The sequence below is a fragment of the Oncorhynchus keta genome, chromosome 14 (assembly GCF_023373465.1).
Source record: "Oncorhynchus keta strain PuntledgeMale-10-30-2019 chromosome 14, Oket_V2, whole genome shotgun sequence".
NCBI lineage: Eukaryota > Metazoa > Chordata > Actinopteri > Salmoniformes > Salmonidae > Oncorhynchus > Oncorhynchus keta.
Window position 1 is genome coordinate 8112609 of NC_068434.1, and position 21170 is coordinate 8133778.

The 21170-nt window shown below is 48.0% G+C and overlaps 1 protein-coding gene and 1 long non-coding RNA gene across 19 annotated transcripts in view; one reads left to right on the forward strand and one right to left on the reverse strand.

The window, feature by feature from the left end:
- Positions 1 to 239: 239 nt before the first annotated feature.
- ppm1f (protein phosphatase, Mg2+/Mn2+ dependent, 1F) overlaps positions 240 to 21170 on the reverse strand; it is a 67455-nt gene continuing 46524 nt past the window's right edge. For 2 of the 11 annotated variants that reach the window (XM_052460949.1, XM_052460943.1), the window contains exons 5-9: positions 4807 to 4995; positions 4087 to 4230; positions 3808 to 3901; positions 2590 to 3492; positions 240 to 2503 (exon numbers count right to left, since the gene is read on the reverse strand). In XM_052460949.1, coding sequence (XP_052316909.1) covers positions 3113 to 3492; positions 3808 to 3901; positions 4087 to 4230; positions 4807 to 4995 — 807 coding nt within the window. In that variant the 3' untranslated portion in view covers positions 240 to 2503; positions 2590 to 3112. Of the gene's footprint in view, positions 3493 to 3807; positions 3902 to 4086; positions 4231 to 4806; positions 4996 to 21170 lie in introns of all 11 variants that reach the window. The other 9 variants (XM_052460953.1, XM_052460952.1, XM_052460951.1 and 6 more) reach the window with 9 other exon arrangements.
- On the forward strand, positions 5202 to 14115 carry LOC127907175 (uncharacterized). 8 transcript variants are annotated; one of them, XR_008063591.1, is made up of 3 exons: positions 5202 to 5413; positions 8629 to 8772; positions 14049 to 14115. It is a non-coding gene; the product is annotated as an uncharacterized LOC127907175 (long non-coding RNA). The 8 variants fall into 8 exon arrangements; XR_008063586.1 differs by lacking the exon at positions 5202 to 5413 and adding an exon at positions 6583 to 6826; XR_008063584.1 differs by lacking the exons at positions 5202 to 5413; positions 8629 to 8772 and adding exons at positions 6583 to 6826; positions 11533 to 11676.

Here is a 21170-nt window from a genome sequence, read left to right on the forward strand (position 1 = left end):
AGTAGTATCACTTCTCAAAAAGGTCTACCTCCGACTTCTACCTTTTCAGAGACCGATGTCTCCAATCTGGTGCAATCAACTACACCAAAAAATATTTACACATGATCCCTGTCAAACAACATATGATTAAGTAGTAGGAGAGTAGTGGACTTGTTCAAGTTTATTAGTAACACACAAGAATCTGTTACAGTTCAACTGGGTCCATTTACCCGAAGCAAAGAACCAACCAGACAACGAAGTTGATTTAGGAAATGTTGTTTTAATACACGGTTCAACAAGGACGACGACAGTAGGCCTAAAGTGGTAAAAACACTCAAAATAGTTTTTAAAATGTTTAAATGACATCAAGTGGTTATAGGTATGAGTATGTTAAAGATTATAAAGCTGCGGTAGTAAACAGGAAGTGGAAATACTGTCTAACTAAGTCCAGAGAATTACATAACTATGTGTGTGTGTGTGTGTGTGTGTGTGTGTGTACAAGTTAAACAGCCAAAGGTTGGTTAGATACACATAGCTCTACTCCAATAAAACACTTCTTTTTTTTTGCTTTTAAATTCATTTCAAAATCTGTTTGTGAGTGAGGAGTTAGTTTGGAGACATCAAAAAAGGTAGAAAGCCCCTCTACTCTCTCTGTCCTGATTAAAGGAATCAGCTAACCGTCAGCTAGTGTTCGCCCTGTAAGTGAGCAGAGACACCTAGTGAAGGCACTACAAATAGAGAACTGTTACAACCTGACAACCACCGCATCTACAGAGAGACACTCCTCCAAACACAAACCACACAGGAACACTGATAATGAATGACTACGCTGCTAATTCACACAAGAAACAAAAAAGAGCTGCAAAGACTAATTGCATTTGGCACAAAAGTTCTTAAAGAGGTTTTAACCAACTCTCTTTCTCGAACCCTCACGGTAGGCTCTCACTGACTCAAAAAAACTGAAGTGCTGCCATCCTGGATTTCCATCAAAACCAAATCCAGACATTTTTAACACTGATAATGCCTTGAAGAAGTGAGGACAGGATATATTTAATATCCATGGACAGAAGGCTGTTTGGTCCGTAATACTGATATAGGTGGGAAAGTTACACTGCTTGTGTTCTTGCTGGACAGTGTTTTGACATCATGTTTAAAAGGCAGAAAATAAAATGACAAAAATACACATCACACGTGTGAACAGTACAGTGCACACACACACACACACACACACACACACACACACACCTTGGCGTACAGTTCACGTGCCCACACACACACACACACACAAAATGGCACATATCACGCATCATATCAACAGGGGTAAAAGTGGTTTGAGGTATTGACATAAATGACCCATCTAGTTTACCTCTTGTTTTTAGAACAATCCAAGAGGATGAATCCTCTCAGCCCTTTTAATCCAAGATGTTAGGAAACTGAATAATTCTATCACACCCTTCTGAAATAAAACCTGAGGCATGGATGACAGCATTCTATCCCTTAGCTTGTAACAGAGATACCAAAGAATTGGTGACGCTAAGAGAAATGGAGGGAGTATGTTAGAGACACCAACAGAGTTCTACATCCCTTAAATGAGGGCTGTCCAACCCTCTTCCTGGAGATCTACCATTCCTGTAGGTTGTCAGTCCAACCCTCTTCCTGGAGATCTACCATTCCTGTAGGTTGTCAGTCCAACCCTCTTCCTGGAGATCTACAGTCCCTGTAGGTTGTCAGTCCAACCCTCTCCCTGGAGATCTACAGTCCCTGCAGGTTGTCAGTCCAACCCTCTTCCTGGAGATCTACAGTCCCTGTAGGTTGTCAGTCCAACCCTCTTCCTGGAGATCTACCGTCCCTGTGGGTTGTCAGTCAAACCCTCTTCCTGGAGATCTACCGTCCCTGCAGGTTGTCAGTCCAACCCTCTTCCTGGAGATCTACAGTCCCTGTAGGTTGTCAGTCCAACCCTCTTCCTGGAGATCTACCGTCCCTGCAGGTTGTCAGTCCAACCCTCTTCCTGGAGATCTACAGTCCCTGTAGGTTGTCAGTCCAACCCTCTTCCTGGAGATCTACAGTCCCTGTGGGTTGTCAGTCCAACCCTAATTTAACACACCTGATTATATTAATTAGCTGCTCAACAAAGACGTTAACTAGCTGAATCAGAACCGCTAAATTAGGGTTGGACTGAAAACCTACAGGACAGTAGATCTCCAGGAAGAGGAGTCCGAAAACCTACAGGACAGTAGATCTCCAGGAAGAGGGTTGGACTGAAAACGTAGATGACAGTAGATCTCCAGGAAGAGGGTTGGACTGAAAACCCACAGGACAGTAGATCTCCAGGAAGAGGGTTGGACTGAAAACCCACAGGACAGTAGATCTCCAGGAAGAGGGTTGGACTGAAAACCTAGATGACAGTAGATCTCCAGCAAGAGGGTTGGACTGAAAACCTACAGGACAGTAGATCTCCAGGAAGAGGGTTGGACTGAAAACCTAGATGACAGTAGATCTCCAGGAAGAGGGTTGGACTGAAAACCTACAGGACAGTAGATCTCCAGGAAGAGGGTTGGACTGAAAACCTACAGGACAGTAGATCTCCAGGAAGAGGGTTGGACTGAAAACCTACAGGACAGTAGATCTCCAGGAAGAGGGTTGGGCAGCTCTGCATTACATCTCCTGACGAATCCAGAGGGACCTTATTGAAGCACACTGGATTCTGACCATTGGCAGAACCATAGTAGAAACTATTAGTCTGTGCTAAGACTTGTTTTGTTATGAACAGAGCTTCTCCAGTCCAGTTGAATATCTGTTTCAGCACCAGCGTTGATTCAAAAGGCTGAACACAACACGCAGTGACCGAGAAGCTTGGCACCGTCACGTCATTACATAATAAATACTGCCTTTTAAATCCAGTCCAATTCCTGCCCACGTGCACTGTGGGTAACAGCAGCAGTCTTCCTGTCTCACAGCCCCTGTGTGTTCTGGGAGTTGGAGGCCTGGGCTGGCACTCCGGGGTGAAGTTTCCCCTAGGTACAGATCTAGGATCAGCGGTGAGCCCCCCCTCCCCCGAATTCTAACCTTAACCATTAGTACAAACCATTAATACAAAACTTACCCCAGATCAGTGCCTAGGGACAACTTTACCCTACTCCTGGGCTGGCCCCTCAGTAGCAACAGCGATGTTGCTCTGGTCCTGGAGCAGTAGCTGTGCAGGAGGACATAGAAACACCACCATGACAGTGATGTTATCACTAGAGCCTGCTGCCTTGGCGTGAGCTACTAGCTCCTGGGCCACTCGCTCCCCTAGTACACCCTCTGAGATCTCTTCACACCCAGCCCCTTCCACAGCCCCCTGGGGTTCCCCCTGCTCCCGTAGCGCCCCGAGAACCAGAGCCGGGACCTCTGCGGGCCGGACGACGTCGAAGAAACCGTCGCAGGCCAGGAGGATGTAGTCCTCGTCTCCGTGTAGCCGTGTGGAGGAACAGTCAGCGTCGCCAGAGACATACGGCTTCTGGTCAAAGTCCCCTGGGAAAGAGGTGTTGTGTCAGTGTGTAGAGGCAGCGGTTCACAAGTAAAGTGAAGGAGACTGGTTATCAGATGTGTTGAGTATTATTGGATGTGCACCGTCCTGGCTTGCATATCAGTCTGTGCTCATCAGTTCAGTATAAATATGAACATACAGTTACAGGCATCAAAATAGAGACGGAGGATTGCAAAGATGCCATTTCAAGACAGAGGTTACCAAGGTAACAGTGGAGGCAAGTTGAAGAAGAAGAGCAGAGTTGTTGTTTTTTTTCCTGGGGTGTTGTTTCAACCACCACAAGGTTGGGTTCCACTCACCTATGGCCCTAGAGACGGCGTAGGTCCCGTTGACACGCCAACAGCCCATGAAGACGATGCATCCACCCAGGCCTTCTACACGCTGCTTCTCATCCTATAGGAAGACAGCAGTGGAGAGATGTTTAGCACTGTGTATGTGTGTGTGTGTCCCATAGGGCGGTGCACAACTGGCCCAGCGTCGTCTGGGATAAGGGAGGCCGGCATTGTAAATATGAATTTGTTATTAACTGACTTGCCTAGTTAAATAAAGGTTAAAATAATAAATAAAGTGTGTGTGACCTCTCTGTCAGGCTTGTGTGGGTCCATCAGAGTGATGTCTTGTCCCCGTCGGACCAGCATGCTCTGGGAGTCTCCCAGCCACGCCACATGAAGCCACTCCCCTTGCAGCAGCACCGCCACGCCTGTAGTGCCGCTGCGAAGACGCTGAAGACACAACACAGACAGACACACCCCCGTCACACAGACACACACCCCCCGTCACACAGACAGACACCCCCGTCACACAGACAGACACACCCCCGTCACACAGACAGACACACCCCCGTCACACAGACAGACACACCCCGTCACAGACAGACACACCCCCGTCACACAGACAGACACACCCCCGTCACACAGACACACCCCCGTCACACAGACAGACACACCCCCGTCACACAGACAGACACACAACCTTCCCAGCATCTAACACATTCACATCATAGAGGATGAGAGGATTGTCCAGTCCTACCCAGCCTAACCTTCACATCATCCCAATCTCCACCATGTCTATTGCCTACCTCTCTCTAGGCTTTCCAGATAAAAGCCCCAATCTCCACCATGTCTATTGCTTACCTCTCTCTAGGCTTTCCAGATAAAAGCCCCAATCTCCACCATGTCTATTGCTTACCTCTCTCTAGGCTTTCCATATAAAAGCCCCAATCTCCACCATGTCTATTGCCTACCTCTCTCTAGGCTTTCCATATAAAAGCCCCAATCTCCACCATGTCTATTGCCTACCTCTCTCTTGGCTTTCCCTCTCAACATGTCATCAGTGCGAGTGAAGGCTGTCTTGAAGGCAGTGGCCGGGTCGCTCTGCAGCTCCTCCTGCTGGCTGAGAGTGACGTGCAGGTGGGTGGCGGCATAGATAGCAGCGTCCACGCCGCCATGCCCGTCAAACACAGCATAGTAACCACGCTCCACACCGTCCTACAGGAAGAGGTACAGGAAGCAGTCAGAGGTTCAGCCAATCAACTTGCAGTAAGAAAGAAGTGATCCAATAAATGGAACCGAGAAACGAAGTCCCAAATGGAACCCTTCCTCTTCTCCTTCCATGGAAGTAGATCTGTAAGCTGGAAGATCTTCCCCTGAACTGCTTATACCCAGGGGTGTAGAGGGTAAACTACCAACTCCAGAGGGTAAACTACCAACTCCAGGGGTAAACTACCAACTCCAGGGGTAAACTACCAACTCCGGGGGAGTAGAGGGTAAACTACCAACTCCAGAGGGTAAACTACCAACTCCAGAGGGTAAACTACCAACTCCAGGGGTGTAGAGGGTAAACTACCAACTCCAGAGGGTAAACTATCAACTCCAGGGGTGTAGAGGGTAAACTACCAACTCCAAAGTGTAATCTACCAACTCCAGGGGTAAACTACCAACTCCAGGGGTAAACTACCAACTCCAGGGGTAAACTACCAACTCCAGGGGTAAACTACCAACTCCGGGGTAAACTACCAACTCCGGGGTAAACTACCAACTCCAGAGGGTGTAGAGGGTAAACTACCAACTCCAGAGGGTAAACTACCAACTCCAGAGGGTAAACTACCAACTCCAGAGGGTAAACTACCAACTCCAGAGGGTAAACTACCAACTCCAAAGGGTAAACTACCAACTCCAAAGGGTAAACTACCAACTCCAGGGGTAAACTACCAACTCCAGGGGTAAACTACCAACTCCAGGGGTAAACTACCAACTCCGGGGGTGTAGAGGGTAAACTACCAACTCCAGAGGGTGTAGAGGGTAAACTACCAACTCCAGAGGGTAAACTACCAACTCCAGAGGGTAAACTACCAACTCTAGGAGTAAACTACCAACTCCAGGGGTAAACTACCAACTCCAGTGGGTAAACTACCAACTCCAGAAGGTAAACTATCAACTCCAGAGGGTAAACTATCAACTCCAGGGATGTAGAGGGTAAACTACCAACTCCAGGGGTAAACTACCAACTCCAGAGGGTAAACTATCAACTCCAGGGATGTAGAGGGTAAACTATCAACTCCAGGGGTGTAGAGGGTAAACTGCCAACTCCAGAGGGTAAACTACCAACTCCAGGGGTAAACTACCAACTCCAGAGGGTGTAGAGGGTAAACTACCAACTCCAGAGGGTAAACTACCAACTCCAGAGGGTAAACTACCAACTCCAGAGGGTGTAGAGGGTAAACTACCAACTCCAGAGGGTAAACTACCAACTCCAGAAGGTAAACTACCAACTCCAGAGGGTAAACTACCAACTCCAGAGGGTAAACTACCAACTCCAGAGGGTAAACTACCAACCCCAGGGGTAAACTACCAACTCCGGGGTGTAGAGGGTAAACTACCAACTCCAGAGGGTAAACTACCAACTCCAGAGGGTAAACTATCAACTCCAGAGGGTAAACTACCAACTCCAGAGGGTAAACTATCAACTCCAGAGGGTAAACTATCAACTCCAGAGGGTAAACTATCAACTCCAGAGGGTAAACTATCAACTCCAGAGGGTAAACTACCAACTCCAGAGGGTGTAGAGGGTAAACTACCAACTCCAGAGGGTAAACTACCAACTCCAGAGGGTAAACTACCAACTCCAGGGGTAAACTACCAACTCCAGGGGTAAACTACCAACTCCGGGGGAGTAGAGGGTAAACTACCAACTCCAGAGGGTAAACTACCAACTCCAGAGGGTAAACTATCAACTCCAGGGGTGTAGAGGGTAAACTACCAACTCCAGAGGGTAAACTATCAACTCCAGGGGTGTAGAGGGTAAACTACCAACTCCAAAGTGTAATCTACCAACTCCAGGGGTAAACTACCAACTCCAGGGGTAAACTACCAACTCCAGGGGTAAACTACCAACTCCAGGGGTAAACTACCAACTCCGGGGGTAAACTACCAACTCCGAGGGTAAACTACCAACTCCAGAGGGTGTAGAGGGTAAACTACCAACTCCAGAGGGTAAACTACCAACTCCAGAGGGTAAACTACCAACTCCAGAGGGTAAACTACCAACTCCAGAGGGTAAACTACCAACTCCAAAGGGTAAACTACCAACTCCAAAGGGTAAACTACCAACTCCAGGGGTAAACTACCAACTCCAGGGGTAAACTACCAACTCCAAGGGTAAACTACCAACTCCGGGGGTGTAGAGGGTAAACTACCAACTCCAGAGGGTGTAGAGGGTAAACTACCAACTCCAGAGGGTAAACTACCAACTCCAGAGGGTAAACTACCAACTCCAGAGGGTAAACTACCAACTCTAGGAGTAAACTACCAACTCCAGGGGTAAACTACCAACTCCAGAGGGTAAACTACCAACTCCAGAGGGTAAACTACCAACTCCAGTGGGTAAACTACCAACTCCAGAAGGTAAACTATCAACTCCAGAGGGTAAACTATCAACTCCAGGGATGTAGAGGGTAAACTACCAACTCCAGGGGTAAACTACCAACTCCAGAGGGTAAACTATCAACTCCAGGGATGTAGAGGGTAAACTATCAACTCCAGGGGTGTAGAGGGTAAACTGCCAACTCCAGAGGGTAAACTACCAACTCCAGGGGTAAACTACCAACTCCAGAGGGTGTAGAGGGTAAACTACCAACTCCAGAGGGTAAACTACCAACTCCAGAGGGTAAACTACCAACTCCAGAAGGTAAACTACCAACTCCAGAGGGTAAACTACCAACTCCAGAGGGTAAACTACCAACTCCAGAGGGTAAACTACCAACCCCAGGGGTAAACTACCAACTCCGGGGGTGTAGAGGGTAAACTACCAACTCCAGAGGGTAAACTACCAACTCCAGAGGGTAAACTATCAACTCCAGAGGGTAAACTACCAACTCCAGAGGGTAAACTATCAACTCCAGAGGGTAAACTATCAACTCCAGAGGGTAAACTATCAACTCCAGAGGGTAAACTATCAACTCCAGAGGGTAAACTATCAACTCCAGAGGGTAAACTATCAACTCCAGAGGGTAAACTACCAACTCCAGAGGGTGTAGAGGGTAAACTACCAACTCCAGAGGGTAAACTACCAACTCCAGAGGGTAAACTACCAACTCCAGGGGTAAACTACCAACTCCAGGGGTAAACTACCAACTCCGGGGAGTAGAGGGTAAACTACCAACTCCAGAGGGTAAACTACCAACTCCAGAGGGTAAACTATCAACTCCAGGGGTGTAGAGGGTAAACTACCAACTCCAGAGGGTAAACTATCAACTCCAGGGGTGTAGAGGGTAAACTACCAACTCCAAAGTGTAATCTACCAACTCCAGGGGTAAACTACCAACTCCAGGGTAAACTACCAACTCCAGGGGTAAACTACCAACTCCAGGGGTAAACTACCAACTCCGGGGTAAACTACCAACTCCGGGGTAAACTACCAACTCCAGAGGGTGTAGAGGGTAAACTACCAACTCCAGAGGGTAAACTACCAACTCCAGAGGGTAAACTACCAACTCCAGAGGGTAAACTACCAACTCCAGAGGGTAAACTACCAACTCCAAAGGGTAAACTACCAACTCCAAAGGGTAAACTACCAACTCCAGGGGTAAACTACCAACTCCAGGGGTAAACTACCAACTCCAGGGGTAAACTACCAACTCCGGGGGTGTAGAGGGTAAACTACCAACTCCAGAGGGTGTAGAGGGTAAACTACCAACTCCAGAGGGTAAACTACCAACTCCAGAGGGTAAACTACCAACTCCAGAGGGTAAACTACCAACTCCAGGGGTAAACTACCAACTCCAGAGGGTAAACTACCAACTCCAGAGGGTAAACTACCAACTCCAGTGGGTAAACTACCAACTCCAGAAGGTAAACTATCAACTCCAGAGGGTAAACTATCAACTCCAGGGATGTAGAGGGTAAACTACCAACTCCAGGGGTAAACTACCAACTCCAGAGGGTAAACTATCAACTCCAGGGATGTAGAGGGTAAACTATCAACTCCAGGGGTGTAGAGGGTAAACTGCCAACTCCAGAGGGTAAACTACCAACTCCAGGGGTAAACTACCAACTCCAGAGGGTGTAGAGGGTAAACTACCAACTCCAGAGGGTAAACTACCAACTCCAGAGGGTAAACTACCAACTCCAGAGGGTGTAGAGGGTAAACTACCAACTCCAGAGGGTAAACTACCAACTCCAGAAGGTAAACTACCAACTCCAGAGGGTAAACTACCAACTCCAGAGGGTAAACTACCAACTCCAGAGGGTAAACTACCAACTCCAGGGGTAAACTACCAACTCCGGGGTGTAGAGGGTAAACTACCAACTCCAGAGGGTAAACTACCAACTCCAGAGGGTAAACTATCAACTCCAGAGGGTAAACTACCAACTCCAGAGGGTAAACTATCAACTCCAGAGGGTAAACTATCAACTCCAGAGGGTAAACTATCAACTCCAGAGGGTAAACTACCAACTCCAGAGGGTGTAGAGGGTAAACTACCAACTCCAGAGGGTAAACTACCAACTCCAGAGGGTAAACTACCAACTCCAGGGGTAAACTACCAACTCCAGGGGTAAACTACCAACTCCGGGGAGTAGAGGGTAAACTACCAACTCCAGAGGGTAAACTACCAACTCCAGAGGGTAAACTATCAACTCCAGGGGTGTAGAGGGTAAACTACCAACTCCAGAGGGTAAACTATCAACTCCAGGGGTGTAGAGGGTAAACTACCAACTCCAAAGTGTAATCTACCAACTCCAGGGGTAAACTACCAACTCCAGGGGTAAACTACCAACTCCAGGGGTAAACTACCAACTCCAGGGGTAAACTACCAACTCCGGGGTAAACTACCAACTCCGAGGGTAAACTACCAACTCCAGAGGGTGTAGAGGGTAAACTACCAACTCCAGAGGGTAAACTACCAACTCCAGAGGGTAAACTACCAACTCCAGAGGGTAAACTACCAACTCCAGAGGGTAAACTACCAACTCCAAAGGGTAAACTACCAACTCCAAAGGGTAAACTACCAACTCCAGGGGTAAACTACCAACTCCAGGGGTAAACTACCAACTCCAAGGGTAAACTACCAACTCCGGGGGTGTAGAGGGTAAACTACCAACTCCAGAGGGTGTAGAGGGTAAACTACCAACTCCAGAGGGTAAACTACCAACTCCAGAGGGTAAACTACCAACTCCAGAGGGTAAACTACCAACTCTAGGAGTAAACTACCAACTCCAGGGGTAAACTACCAACTCCAGAGGGTAAACTACCAACTCCAGAGGGTAAACTACCAACTCCAGTGGGTAAACTACCAACTCCAGAAGGTAAACTATCAACTCCAGAGGGTAAACTATCAACTCCAGGGATGTAGAGGGTAAACTACCAACTCCAGGGGTAAACTACCAACTCCAGAGGGTAAACTATCAACTCCAGGGATGTAGAGGGTAAACTATCAACTCCAGGGGTGTAGAGGGTAAACTGCCAACTCCAGAGGGTAAACTACCAACTCCAGGGGTAAACTACCAACTCCAGAGGGTGTAGAGGGTAAACTACCAACTCCAGAGGGTAAACTACCAACTCCAGAGGGTAAACTACCAACTCCAGAAGGTAAACTACCAACTCCAGAGGGTAAACTACCAACTCCAGAGGGTAAACTACCAACTCCAGAGGGTAAACTACCAACCCCAGGGGTAAACTACCAACTCCGGGGTGTAGAGGGTAAACTACCAACTCCAGAGGGTAAACTACCAACTCCAGAGGGTAAACTATCAACTCCAGAGGGTAAACTACCAACTCCAGAGGGTAAACTATCAACTCCAGAGGGTAAACTATCAACTCCAGAGGGTAAACTATCAACTCCAGAGGGTAAACTATCAACTCCAGAGGGTAAACTATCAACTCCAGAGGGTAAACTATCAACTCCAGAGGGTAAACTACCAACTCCAGAGGGTGTAGAGGGTAAACTACCAACTCCAGAGGGTAAACTACCAACTCCAGAGGGTAAACTACCAACTCCAGGGGTAAACTACCAACTCCAGGGGTAAACTACCAACTCCGGGGGAGTAGAGGGTAAACTACCAACTCCAGAGGGTAAACTACCAACTCCAGAGGGTAAACTATCAACTCCAGGGGTGTAGAGGGTAAACTACCAACTCCAGAGGGTAAACTATCAACTCCAGGGGTGTAGAGGGTAAACTACCAACTCCAAAGTGTAATCTACCAACTCCAGGGGTAAACTACCAACTCCAGGGGTAAACTACCAACTCCAGGGGTAAACTACCAACTCCAGGGGTAAACTACCAACTCCGGGGGTAAACTACCAACTCCGGGGGTAAACTACCAACTCCAGAGGGTGTAGAGGGTAAACTACCAACTCCAGAGGGTAAACTACCAACTCCAGAGGGTAAACTACCAACTCCAGAGGGTAAACTACCAACTCCAGAGGGTAAACTACCAACTCCAAAGGGTAAACTACCAACTCCAAAGGGTAAACTACCAACTCCAGGGGTAAACTACCAACTCCAGGGGTAAACTACCAACTCCAGGGGTAAACTACCAACTCCGGGGGTGTAGAGGGTAAACTACCAACTCCAGAGGGTGTAGAGGGTAAACTACCAACTCCAGAGGGTAAACTACCAACTCCAGAGGGTAAACTACCAACTCCAGAGGGTAAACTACCAACTCCAGGGGTAAACTACCAACTCCAGAGGGTAAACTACCAACTCCAGAGGGTAAACTACCAACTCCAGTGGGTAAACTACCAACTCCAGAAGGTAAACTATCAACTCCAGAGGGTAAACTATCAACTCCAGGGATGTAGAGGGTAAACTACCAACTCCAGGGGTAAACTACCAACTCCAGAGGGTAAACTATCAACTCCAGGGATGTAGAGGGTAAACTATCAACTCCAGGGGTGTAGAGGGTAAACTGCCAACTCCAGAGGGTAAACTACCAACTCCAGGGGTAAACTACCAACTCCAGAGGGTGTAGAGGGTAAACTACCAACTCCAGAGGGTAAACTACCAACTCCAGAGGGTAAACTACCAACTCCAGAGGGTGTAGAGGGTAAACTACCAACTCCAGAGGGTAAACTACCAACTCCAGAAGGTAAACTACCAACTCCAGAGGGTAAACTACCAACTCTAGGGGAAAACTACCAACTCCAGGGGTAAACTACCAACTCCAGGGGTAAACTACCAACTCCAGAGGGTAAACTACCAACTCCAGAGGGTAAACTACCAACTCCAGAGGGTAAACTACCAACTCCAGAGGGTAAACTACCAACTCCAGAGGGTAAACTATCAACTCCAGGGGTGTAGAGGGTAAACTACCAACTCCAGAGGGTAAACTATCAACTCCAGGGGTGTAGAGGGTAAACTACCAACTCCAAAGTGTAATCTACCAACTCCAGGGGTAAACTACCAACTCCAGGGGTAAACTACCAACTCCAGGGGTAAACTACCAACTCCGGGGGTAAACTACCAACTCCGGGGGTAAACTACCAACTCCAGAGGGTGTAGAGGGTAAACTACCAACTCCAGAGGGTAAACTACCAACTCCAGAGGGTAAACTACCAACTCCAGAGGGTAAACTACCAACTCCAGAGGGTAAACTACCAACTCCAAAGGGTAAACTACCAACTCCAAAGGGTAAACTACCAACTCCAGGGGTAAACTACCAACTCCAGGGGTAAACTACCAACTCCAGGGGTAAACTACCAACTCCGGGGGTGTAGAGGGTAAACTACCAACTCCAGAGGGTGTAGAGGGTAAACTACCAACTCCAGAGGGTAAACTACCAACTCTAGGAGTAAACTACCAACTCCAGGGGTAAACTACCAACTCCAGAGGGTAAACTACCAACTCCAGTGGGTAAACTACCAACTCCAGAAGGTAAACTATCAACTCCAGAGGGTAAACTATCAACTCCAGGGATGTAGAGGGTAAACTACCAACTCCAGGGGTAAACTACCAACTCCAGAGGGTAAACTATCAACTCCAGGGATGTAGAGGGTAAACTATCAACTCCAGGGGTGTAGAGGGTAAACTGCCAACTCCAGAGGGTAAACTACCAACTCCAGGGGTAAACTACCAACTCCAGAGGGTGTAGAGGGTAAACTACCAACTCCAGAGGGTAAACTACCAACTCCAGAGGGTAAACTACCAACTCCAGAGGGTGTAGAGGGTAAACTACCAACTCCAGAGGGTAAACTACCAACTCCAGAAGGTAAACTACCAACTCCAGAGGGTAAACTACCAACTCCAGAGGGTAAACTACCAACTCCAGAGGGTAAACTACCAACCCCAGGGGTAAACTACCAACTCCGGGGGTGTAGAGGGTAAACTACCAACTCCAGAGGGTAAACTACCAACTCCAGAGGGTAAACTATCAACTCCAGAGGGTAAACTACCAACTCCAGAGGGTAAACTATCAACTCCAGAGGGTAAACTATCAACTCCAGAGGGTAAACTATCAACTCCAGAGGGTAAACTATCAACTCCAGAGGGTAAACTACCAACTCCAGAGGGTGTAGAGGGTAAACTACCAACTCCAGAGGGTAAACTACCAACTCCAGAGGGTAAACTACCAACTCCAGGGGTAAACTACCAACTCCAGGGGTAAACTACCAACTCCGGGGAGTAGAGGGTAAACTACCAACTCCAGAGGGTAAACTACCAACTCCAGAGGGTAAACTATCAACTCCAGGGGTGTAGAGGGTAAACTACCAACTCCAGAGGGTAAACTATCAACTCCAGGGGTGTAGAGGGTAAACTACCAACTCCAAAGTGTAATCTACCAACTCCAGGGGTAAACTACCAACTCCAGGGGTAAACTACCAACTCCAGGGGTAAACTACCAACTCCAGGGGTAAACTACCAACTCCGGGGTAAACTACCAACTCCGGGGTAAACTACCAACTCCAGAGGGTGTAGAGGGTAAACTACCAACTCCAGAGGGTAAACTACCAACTCCAGAGGGTAAACTACCAACTCCAGAGGGTAAACTACCAACTCCAGAGGGTAAACTACCAACTCCAGAGGGTAAACTACCAACTCCAGAGGGTAAACTACCAACTCCAAAGGGTAAACTACCAACTCCAGGGGTAAACTACCAACTCCAGGGGTAAACTACCAACTCCAAGGGTAAACTACCAACTCCGGGGGTGTAGAGGGTAAACTACCAACTCCAGAGGGTGTAGAGGGTAAACTACCAACTCCAGAGGGTAAACTACCAACTCCAGAGGGTAAACTACCAACTCTAGGAGTAAACTACCAACTCCAGGGGTAAACTACCAACTCCAGAGGGTAAACTACCAACTCCAGAGGGTAAACTACCAACTCCAGTGGGTAAACTACCAACTCCAGAAGGTAAACTATCAACTCCAGAGGGTAAACTATCAACTCCAGGGATGTAGAGGGTAAACTACCAACTCCAGGGGTAAACTACCAACTCCAGAGGGTAAACTATCAACTCCAGGGATGTAGAGGGTAAACTATCAACTCCAGGGGTGTAGAGGGTAAACTGCCAACTCCAGAGGGTAAACTACCAACTCCAGGGGTAAACTACCAACTCCAGAGGGTGTAGAGGGTAAACTACCAACTCCAGAGGGTAAACTACCAACTCCAGAGGGTAAACTACCAACTCCAGAGGGTGTAGAGGGTAAACTACCAACTCCAGAGGGTAAACTACCAACTCCAGAAGGTAAACTACCAACTCCAGAGGGTAAACTACCAACTCCAGAGGGTAAACTACCAACCCCAGGGGTAAACTACCAACTCCGGGGTGTAGAGGGTAAACTACCAACTCCAGAGGGTAAACTACCAACTCCAGAGGGTAAACTATCAACTCCAGAGGGTAAACTACCAACTCCAGAGGGTAAACTATCAACTCCAGAGGGTAAACTATCAACTCCAGAGGGTAAACTATCAACTCCAGAGGGTAAACTATCAACTCCAGAGGGTAAACTACCAACTCCAGAGGGTGTAGAGGGTAAACTACCAACTCCAGAGGGTAAACTACCAACTCCAGGGGTAAACTACCAACTCCAGGGGTAAACTACCAACTCCGGGGGAGTAGAGGGTAAACTACCAACTCCAGAGGGTAAACTACCAACTCCAGAGGGTAAACTATCAACTCCAGGGGTGTAGAGGGTAAACTACCAACTCCAGAGGGTAAACTATCAACTCCAGGGGTGTAGAGGGTAAACTACCAACTCCAAAGTGTAATCTACCAACTCCAGGGGTAAACTACCAACTCCAGGGGTAAACTACCAACTCCAGGGGTAAACTACCAACTCCAGGGGTAAACTACCAACTCCGGGGGTAAACTACCAACTCCAGAGGGTGTAGAGGGTAAACTACCAACTCCAGAGGGTAAACTACCAACTCCAGAGGGTAAACTACCAACTCCAGAGGGTAAACTACCAACTCCAGAGGGTAAACTACCAACTCCAAAGGGTAAACTACCAACTCCAAAGGGTAAACTACCAACTCCAGGGGTAAACTACCAACTCCAGGGTAAACTACCAACTCCAGGGGTAAACTACCAACTCCGGGGGTGTAGAGGGTAAACTACCAACTCCAGAGGGTGTAGAGGGTAAACTACCAACTCCAGAGGGTAAACTACCAACTCCAGAGGGTAAACTACCAACTCCAGAGGGTAAACTACCAACTCCAGGGGTAAACTACCAACTCCAGAGGGTAAACTACCAACTCCAGAGGGTAAACTACCAACTCCAGTGGGTAAACTACCAACTCCAGAAGGTAAACTATCAACTCCAGAGGGTAAACTATCAACTCCAGGGATGTAGAGGGTAAACTACCAACTCCAGGGGTAAACTACCAACTCCAGAGGGTAAACTATCAACTCCAGGGATGTAGAGGGTAAACTATCAACTCCAGGGGTGTAGAGGGTAAACTGCCAACTCCAGAGGGTAAACTACCAACTCCAGGGGTAAACTACCAACTCCAGAGGGTGTAGAGGGTAAACTACCAACTCCAGAGGGTAAACTACCAACTCCAGAGGGTAAACTACCAACTCCAGAGGGTGTAGAGGGTAAACTACCAACTCCAGAGGGTAAACTACCAACTCCAGAAGGTAAACTACCAACTCCAGAGGGTAAACTACCAACTCCAGAGGGTAAACTACCAACTCCAGAGGGTAAACTACCAACCCCAGGGGTAAACTACCAACTCCGGGGGTGTAGAGGGTAAACTACCAACTCCAGAGGGTAAACTACCAACTCCAGAGGGTAAACTATCAACTCCAGAGGGTAAACTACCAACTCCAGAGGGTAAACTATCAACTCCAGAGGGTAAACTATCAACTCCAGAGGGTAAACTATCAACTCCAGAGGGTAAACTACCAACTCCAGAGGGTGTAGAGGGTAAACTACCAACTCCAGAGGGTAAACTACCAACTCCAGAGGGTAAACTACCAACTCCAGAGGGTAAACTACCAACTCCAGAGGGTAAACTACCAACTCTAGGGGAAAACTACCAACTCCAGGGGTAAACTACCAACTCCAGGGGTAAACTACCAACTCCAGAGGGTAAACTACCAACTCCAGAGGGTAAACTACCAACTCCAGAGGGTAAACTACCAACTCCAGTGGGTAAACTACCAACTCCAGAGGGTAAACTATCAACTCCAGAGGGTAAACTATCAACTCCAGGGATGTAGAGGGTAAACTACCAACTCCAGGGGTAAACTACCAACTCCAGAGGGTAAACTACCAACTCCAGGGATGTAGAGGGTAAACTATCAACTCCAGGGGTGTAGAGGGTAAACTGCCAACTCCAGAGGGTAAACTACCAACTCCAGGGGTAAACTACCAACTCCAGAGGGTGTAGAGGGTAAACTACCAACTCCAGAGGGTAAACTACCAACTCCAGAGGGTAAACTACCAACTCCAGAGGGTGTAGAGGGTAAACTACCAACTCCAGAGGGTAAACTACCAACTCCAGAGGGTAAACTACCAACTCCAGAGGGTAAACTACCAACTCCAGAGGGTAAACTACCAACCCCAGGGGTAAACTACCAACTCCGGGGGTGTAGAGGGTAAACTACCAACTCCAGAGGGTAAACTACCAACTCCAGAGGGTAAACTATCAACTCCAGAGGGTAAACTATCAACTCCAGAGGGTAAACTATCAACTCCAGAGGGTAAACTATCAACTCCAGGGGTGTAGAGGGTAAACTACCAACTCCAGGGGTGTAGAGGGTAAACTACCAACTCCAGAGGGTAAACTACCAACTCCAGAGGGTAAACTACCAACTCCGGGGGTGTAGAAGGTAAACTACCAACTCCAGAGGGTGTAGAGGGTAAACTACCAACTCCAGAGTGTAAACTACCAACTCCAGAGGGTAAACTACCCACTCCAGAGGGTAAACTACCAACACCAGAGGGTAAACTACCAACTCCAGAGGGTAAACTACCAACTCCGGGGGTGTAGAAGGTAAACTACCAACTCCAGAGGGTGTAGAGGGTAATCTACCAACTCCAGAGTGTAAACTACCAACTCCAGAGGGTAAACTACCCACTCCAGAGGGTAAATTACCAACACCAGAGGGTAAACTACCAACTCCAGAGGGTAAACTACCAACTCCAGGGGTGTAGAGGGTAAACTACCAACTCCAGAGGGTAAACTATCAACTCCAGGGGTAAACTACCAACTCCAGAGGGTAAACTACCAACTCCAGGGGTAAACTATCAACTCCAGGGATGTAGAGGGTAAACTACCAACTCCAGGGGTAAACTACCAACTCCAGGGGTAAACTATCAACTCCAGGGAGGTAGAGGGTAAACTACCAACTCCAGGGTAAACTACCAACTCCAGAGGGTAAACTACCAACTCCAGGGGTAAACTATCAACTCCAGGGATGTAGAGGGTAAACTATAAACTCCAGGGGTGTAGAGGGTAAACTGCCAACTCCAGAGGGTAAACTACCAACTCCAGGGGTAAACTACCAACTCCAGGGGTGTAGTGGGTAAACTACCAACTCCAGAGGGTAAACTACCAACTCCAGGTGTAAACTATCAACTCCAGGGATGTAGAGGGTAAACTATCAACTCCAGGGGTGTAGAGGGTAAACTACCAACTCCAGGGGTGTAGTGGGTAAACTACCAACTCCAGAGGGTAAACTATCAACTCCAGGGGTGTAAAGGGTAAACTACCAACTCCAGAGGGTAAACTACCAACTCCAGAGGGTGTAGAGGGTAAACTACCAACTCCAGAGGGTAAACTACCAACTCCAGAGGTTAAACTACCAACTCCAGAGGGTAAACTACCAACTCCAGAGGGTAAACTACCAACTCCAGAGGGTAAACTACCAACTCCAGAGGGTAAACTACCAACTCCAGGGGTAAACTACCAACTCCGGGGGTGTAGAGGGTAAACTACCAACTCCAGAGGGTAAACTATCAACTCCAGAGGGTAAACTACCAACTCCAGAGGGTAAACTACCAACTCCAGGGGTGTAGAGGGTAAACTACCAACTCCAGAGGGTAAACTACCAACTCCAGAGGGTAAACTACCAACTCCAGAGGGTAAACTACCAACTCCGGGGGTGTAGAGGGTAAACTACCAACTCCAGAGGGTAAACTATCAACTCCAGAGGGTAAACTATCAACTCCAGGGGTGTAGAGGGTAAACTACCAACTCCAGGTGTAAACTACCAACTCCAGGGGTGTAGAGGGTAAACTACCAACTCCAGAGGGTAAACTACCAACTCCAGAGGGTAAACTACCAACTCCAGAGGGTAAACTACCAACTCCGGGGGTGTAGAGGGTAAACTACCAACTCCAGAGGGTAAACTACCAACTCCAGGGGTAAACTACCAACTCCAGGGGTAAACTACCAACTCCAGGGGTAAACTACCAACTCCAGGGGTGTAGAGGGTAAACTATCAACTCCAGAGGGTAAACTATCAACTCCAGGGGTGTAGAGGGTAAACTACCAACTCCAGGGGTAAACTATCAACTCCAGGGATGTAGAGGGTAAACTATAAACTCCAGGGGTGTAGAGGGTAAACTACCAACTCCAGAGGGTAAACGACCAACTCCAGAGGGTAAACTACCAACTCCAGGGGTAAACTACCAACTCCAGGGGTAAACTACCAACTCCGGGGTGTAGAGGGTAAACTACCAACTCCATAGGGTAAACTACCAACTCCAGAGGGTAAACTATCAACTCCAGGGGCGTAGAGGGTAAACTACCAACTCCAGGGGTAAACTACCAACTCCAGGGGTGTAGAGGGTAAACTACAAACTCCAGAGGGTAAACTACCAACTCCAGAGGGTAAACTACCAACTCCAGAGGGTAAACTACCAACTCCAGAGGGTAAACTACCAACTCCAGAGGGTAAACTACCAACTCCAGGGGTAAACTACCAACTCCAGGGGTAAACTACCAACTCCGGGGTGTAGAGGGTAAACTACCAACTCCAGAGGGTAAACTACCAACTCCAGGGGTAAACTACCAACTCCAGGGGTAAACTACCAACTCCAGGGGTGTAGAGGGTAAACTATCAACTCCAGGGGCGTAGAGGGTAAACTACCAACTCCAGGGGTAAACTACCAACTCCAGGGGTGTAGAGGGTAAACTACAAACTCCAGAGGGTAAACTACCAACTCCAGAGGGTAAACTACCAACTCCAGAGGGTAAACTACCAACTCCAGAGGGTAAACTACCAACTCCAGAGGGTAAACTACCAACTCCAGAGGGTAAACTACCAACTCCAGGGGTAAACTACCAACTCCAGGGGTAAACTACCAACTCCGGGGTGTAGAGGGTAAACTACCAACTCCAGAGGGTAAACTACCAACTCCAGGGGTAAACTACCAACTCCAGGGGTAAACTACCAACTCCAGGGGTGTAGAGGGTAAACTATCAACTCCAGGGGTGTAGAGGGTAAACTATCAACTCCAGAGGGTGTAGAGGGTAAACTATCAACTCCAGGGGTAAACTACCAACTCCAGGGGTGTAGAGGGTAAACTATCAACTCCAGGGGTGTAGAGGGTAAACTATCAACTCCAGAGGGTGTAGAGGGTAAACTATCAACTCCAGGGGTAAACTACCAACTCCAGAGGGTGTAGAGGGTAAACTATCAACTCCAGAGGGTGTAGAGGGTAAACTACCAACTCCAGGGATGTAGAGGGTAAACTATCAGCTCCAGAGGGTGTAGAGGGTAAACTATCAACTCCAGGGATGTAGAGGGTAAACTATCAACTCCAGGGGTAAACTATCAACTCCAGGGATGTAGAGGGTAAACTATCAACTCCAGGGGTAAACTACCAACTCCAGGGGTGTAGAGGGTAAACTATCAACTCCAGAGGGTGTAGAGGGTAAACTATCAACTCCAGGGGTAAACTACCAACTCCAGAGGGTGTAGAGGGTAAACTACCAACTCCAGGGATGTAGAGGGTAAACTATCAACTCCAGGGGTAAACTACCAACTCCAGAGGGTGTAGAGGGTAAATTATCAACTCCAGAGGGTGTAGAGGGTAAACTACCAACTCCAGTGGATGTAGAGGGTAAACTATCAGCTCCAGGGATGTAGAGGGTAAACTACCAACTCCAGAGGGTGTAGAGGGTAAACTATCAGCTCCAGGGATGTAGAGGGTAAACTATCAGCTCCAGGGATGTAGAGGGTAAACTATCAGCTCCAGGGATGTAGAGGGTAAACTACCAACTCCAGGGATGTAGAGGGTAAACTATCAGCTCCAGGGATGTAGAGGATAAACTATCAGCTCCAGGGATGTAGAGGGTAAACTATCAGCTCCAGGGATGTAGAGGGTAAACTATCAGCTCCAGGGATGTAGAGGGTAAACTATCAGCTCCAGGGGTGTAGAGGGTAAACTATCAGCTCCAGGGGTGTAGAGGGTAAACTATCAACTCCAGGGATGTAGAGGGTAAACTATCAGCTCCAGGGGTGTAGAGGGTAAACTATCAGCTCCAGGGGTGTAGAGGGTAAACTATCAGCTCCAGGGATGTAGAGGGTAAACTATCAGCTCCAGGGATGTAGAGGGTAAACTATCAGCTCCAGGGATGTAGAGGGTAAACTATCAGCTCCAGGGGTGTAGAGGGTAAACTATCAGCTCCAGGGGTGTAGAGGGTAAACTATCAACTCCAGGGATGTAGAGGGTAAACTATCAGCTCCAGGGGTGTAGAGGGTAAACTAT